We start from the raw sequence: 4,180 nt of genomic DNA on the forward strand, positions 1-4,180 counted from the left end.
AGAGACACAAGGGAACTTAAATACACAGACAAGACAAGATGCAGCTGGACAGATAACGAGGGGGCAGGGTAACAAATGACTCAGACAAGGAGGCGGGACAAAGGCGGGACTAGAACAATAACAAACATAGCCATGTGCTAAAAGAGCACATGGCCAGGGAAAACAGACATGACGAGACGAGGGCGTGCCAATCTGGCATTCTTAGAATTGCAAGTCGGCTTTTGTTTAATCAACCATTATGCCTGGAAACTGAAGATTAGATTTATGTTTAATGGTTTTTTTTTTTAAGTATGGATAACAGTGGAAGCCCAGAAGGAATCTTTTCACCTATTCCTTGAGTGTCAGGTCCGGGCTGACTGAGGGAGGCGGATGCAAACACTATAACACAGCAGCTTTATTCAGAATACAGACAAAGAACAGAGACACAACAAAATCTTTAACAGAGATACTAAAACAAAGACCTAGATATGGATATTTACATAGAGAGATCTAGACAGGTACAGAGAGGTCTTATACGAGAGACAAATACAAAGAAACCTAGACTAGAGATAGAGAAACTTAGATACAGATAGATGATAGTTATGCAGGATAGCTGAGACAGAGATACTTATACTAAACAGAGAGGAATTTACTAACCGATTAGAAAGATAGGGAAATACTAACATTAGAGAGAGGGAAGTACTAACAGACTAGAAAGAGAAACCAACACAAACAAAAGGAACACACAGGGAAGGGAAATGTCCACCCAAGAAACAAAGGAACTTAAATACATGCTACTAACTAGGAACACCTGTGACAGATAACAAGAGGGCAGGGCTACAAAGGAGGCACCATGAGGGTGGAGCTAAGGCAGAGAGGGAGACAGGAACAAAACAAAACAAAGAGCCATGTGCTTCTACGCACAAGGCACTGAGACAATGAGGAGAGAGCCAGCAATCTCTTTTTCTGATGTTGGATTCCAGGGATAATGATGAAGAGCACGATAGGTCCCTGATTTCATTTCACAAGGAAAGTCATGAAAAGAACCAATGGCTCTTTTCGTTGCCACATTTCAGGTATTGATTTATATTTGAAATAGATTTAAGTATTACTCAACACTTCAATAACACATTTGAAATTACTGCTTTGTATAAATCCCAGTACCAGTGGTTACTGTGAAGATCACAGCACATTTTTTTAGACATGGATACATTTAAACACTACTGAGTACTGAGAGGAAAAAACCTTTACTGAGAGGAAAAAAATTCCAGTGGTTTTGCATATTAAATTTTCAACATTTTACAATTTTTAACATTGCACAGTACTCTTCTTTACCCCAGCCCCACTGCTTCCATAATCTCTCATGCATATACAAATCACATGTTGAACTGGATTTTAACACCACCTTAGCAGTCCATGCTGTTAATACATCAGAGATCTATCAGAAACGTGTGTTTATGAATTAACTGAATGATTTATTAGGCATCATGGTTTCACAGTTAAAAAAAAAAGAAACAGCAGAATGTTAATGTCTTCTTATTTCTTTCTTTCTTGATTCTCATCTCTACTTAGTCTTTTGCTTTACTCTGGTGTTGAAATTAGGCATTGCATAGGTCGGTCTGGCAGCAATCCCAACCGGGTTTCTTACAGAAATCCAGTCTTGCACACCCCTTCTCTCCAGAATCTGAAAAAAACACATATATTCATAAATATACAGAACTGAGTACTTTGGAAAAGCATGGCTGAATAGTGAATGTACTCAGTCACATCACAGCATATAAAAGTGTAACATATAGAAAACACAATTTAATACATTTTACTGCTTTATTCATTTATCCACACTTGTCTGTCCTGTTGAGAACTGAAAACTTGTGATTGTTTGTATTTAGTTGTGGCCAGTTTTACAATGACAACAACCTGGGAGAGTGAGGGCAAGCACGTTTCCTCTGAGACATGTGAAAACAACTGCCGCTCCTATGCAGACTGCTGCTAACACAAAACCACTGAGAGCTGATCACACTTAGAAGAAAACAATAAATGTCGATGCCACCCACACTGGCAAACATTACTTATGATAAAGAGACAGGGAGGGCCATAATGCCCCAGTGAATATAGGTCCAACATTCTGTGTTAACTGATAAATGTGGTGTAGTGTTATTTACCTCTGGTGTAACATGCCTGTTGCACTTTGCTGGAGCACTTAAGAGTCAGGTTTCTCACCATTAGGAAATCTTCCCCATAGCACTGGATTTTATAGTCCCCTGCAAGAGAGAGACTTGTATTATAATGATTCCTGTCTTGGAGCCTCTTAAAACATGTCAAATTAATCATCTACAACTGTTTAAGTTCAAATGAGTCCTTGTCTAAATTTGTGATACTTGGTGTACAATAATAAATAACAGGTCTAAATTGGGAGGTTTCTATATGCTTCTTCTGAGACATGTGAAACCAGACATTTTTCTGAATTGCCATAACACATATCACTTTAAACAACTCAACACGCTTGCAGGAGAACCGATCTGTACTAACTGTTCGGTTATTTTAGCTAACAGGCTCCAGTGCTCTAGCACATTTTTAGCAGGATGGTGGAACAAGAAGACATACTACACTCTCAGCAAAACATTCACAATACCTTTTAATTGTCACGGTGGTGGTACCCTCAAGGGTGCATATTCTATACTATTTTATCTATTTGACCTATTTTACATTAATTATAGGTTTTAAAGTTATGTTGATTTCCTATGCTCCATTTAATTTCCAGGACATATATTTTTTTTATTTTATTTTTTTATGGTTCTATAATGAAAGTTTACAAGTATTCACCTCTCCTTCTGGAGAAAAAAAAAGTAACTTTAAACCACTCTCATACATATTTAAAGGTACATTTAATATAGTTACAAATGTACGTGTAGTTTTTTTTTCCTGACAGTGTACCAACCCAGAATTAGATATACATATTTTTAAGTTGCATTTGTGCCATATACACTGTTTGTTTTTTGTTTTAAAAGATGTTATTATTTGTATATTTGGCAAAATTTGCTTAAAAGTGTCTGTTCCTGACATTGTAGAATGACGAATGTGGAGGAGCTGCGGAATGTCTGTACATACCTAAGCACATGGGCAGCAGCATCAGCAGCAGAAACCAGGCTTTCATTGTAGCGTTGAGTTTGTCTTCCTCAGGCTTCAGTTACAGTTGTGAAATGCTTTAGAAAACAGAAAGCACTGTCACTTTTATACAGTTTTGGCAAGTCTGAGGGACATGTTCCCAAACACAGACACACACACAGGCACAGAGTAAACATCTTTATCTCCAGAGCTCATGGCAGCACAGTTTCATAGGTCATGTTCTCAGCTGGAGGGAACACTGTTGAAACAAGTTTTCTTTTGGAAAAAAAAGGAGCCTGGGGGACTGTTTGCATGACGTCAAGCTGATTTAAATATTGCTGAGTCATTGCTTATAGAACAGCAGAAGAGCAAATTAATTCAAACATTTTTTCTTCTTCTTCTTTTTGCATCCTGCTGGGAAATTATGCATTAAATGTCCACATATGTTTGGCTCATCCATTCTCCAATTCAAGGGCATCAACATCAAGGTTGTCCCCTTTTGCTGAACTAACAGCTTCTCTTGTGAAGTGTTTACGTTACAAGTTGGAACTTTGCTTTGAAAATTTGATGCCATACAGTCACAAGCATTACTGAGGTCAGATGATTATTTGGATGATTAGTTCTGGATCACTAACACCACTTCTCCTCTTAAAGCTACTGGCTGGTGCTCAGTCACTGCAGAGAACCCAGCTCCCCTGCTCTACAATCCAGTGCTGGACGGTCTTCTACTACTCTAGCTGTCACTTTGCATTAGAAGAGGTGAATTTAAGCACATTCTATTCAACAATGCAGAGGACATAAGGAGAAGGACAGAAATATGCATACATTTACATAGTCAGTGTACCTAAAATTATAGACAGTCATAGATCATTCTTATGTCACATGTACCCTTTGAATCTGACTTATATAATAGGTATATTCTGATCCTATTAGATGTTTCTTTATTTTCGGCACCATGTGAAATAATGTTTGTCAGGGCAAAGGTTTAGGGTTTCTGAACTTTCTAACGGACATAACTCAGGGATATCTGATAAGAGAGCTGGTTGTATGATCGTGGATATATCTCTTTACTTCTCCTTGAATAAAGTTTTGGTTT

The 4,180-nt window shown here is 37.9% G+C and overlaps 1 protein-coding gene across 1 annotated transcript; it reads right to left on the minus strand.

The window, feature by feature from the left end:
* Window positions 1-323: 323 nt before the first annotated feature.
* On the minus strand, window positions 324-3,242 carry wu:fj16a03 (uncharacterized protein LOC335475 homolog). Its single transcript, XM_066679651.1, has 3 exons — window positions 3,088-3,242; window positions 2,142-2,240; window positions 324-1,663 (listed from the first exon to the last, which is right to left on the minus strand). Exons 1-3 carry the CDS (start codon window positions 3,131-3,133, stop codon window positions 1,578-1,580), a joined length of 231 nt encoding a protein of 76 aa, XP_066535748.1. The 5' UTR covers window positions 3,134-3,242; the 3' UTR covers window positions 324-1,577.
* Window positions 3,243-4,180: the final 938 nt, after the last annotated feature.

Source organism: Hoplias malabaricus, chromosome 8 (genome assembly GCF_029633855.1).
Source record: "Hoplias malabaricus isolate fHopMal1 chromosome 8, fHopMal1.hap1, whole genome shotgun sequence".
Classification (NCBI taxonomy): domain Eukaryota; kingdom Metazoa; phylum Chordata; class Actinopteri; order Characiformes; family Erythrinidae; genus Hoplias; species Hoplias malabaricus.

Coding starts and splice junctions, on each gene's coding strand:
- wu:fj16a03 (XM_066679651.1), bottom strand. CDS start 3,133: ATGAAAGCCTGGTTTCTGCTGCTGATGCTGCTGCCCATGTGCTTAG. Junction 2,241..3,087: donor GCTGCTGCCCATGTGCTTAG/GTATGTACAGAC, acceptor TCTCTCTTGCAG/GGGACTATAAAATCCAGTGC. Junction 1,664..2,141: donor ACAGGCATGTTACACCAGAG/GTAAATAACACT, acceptor TGTTTTTTTCAG/ATTCTGGAGAGAAGGGGTGT.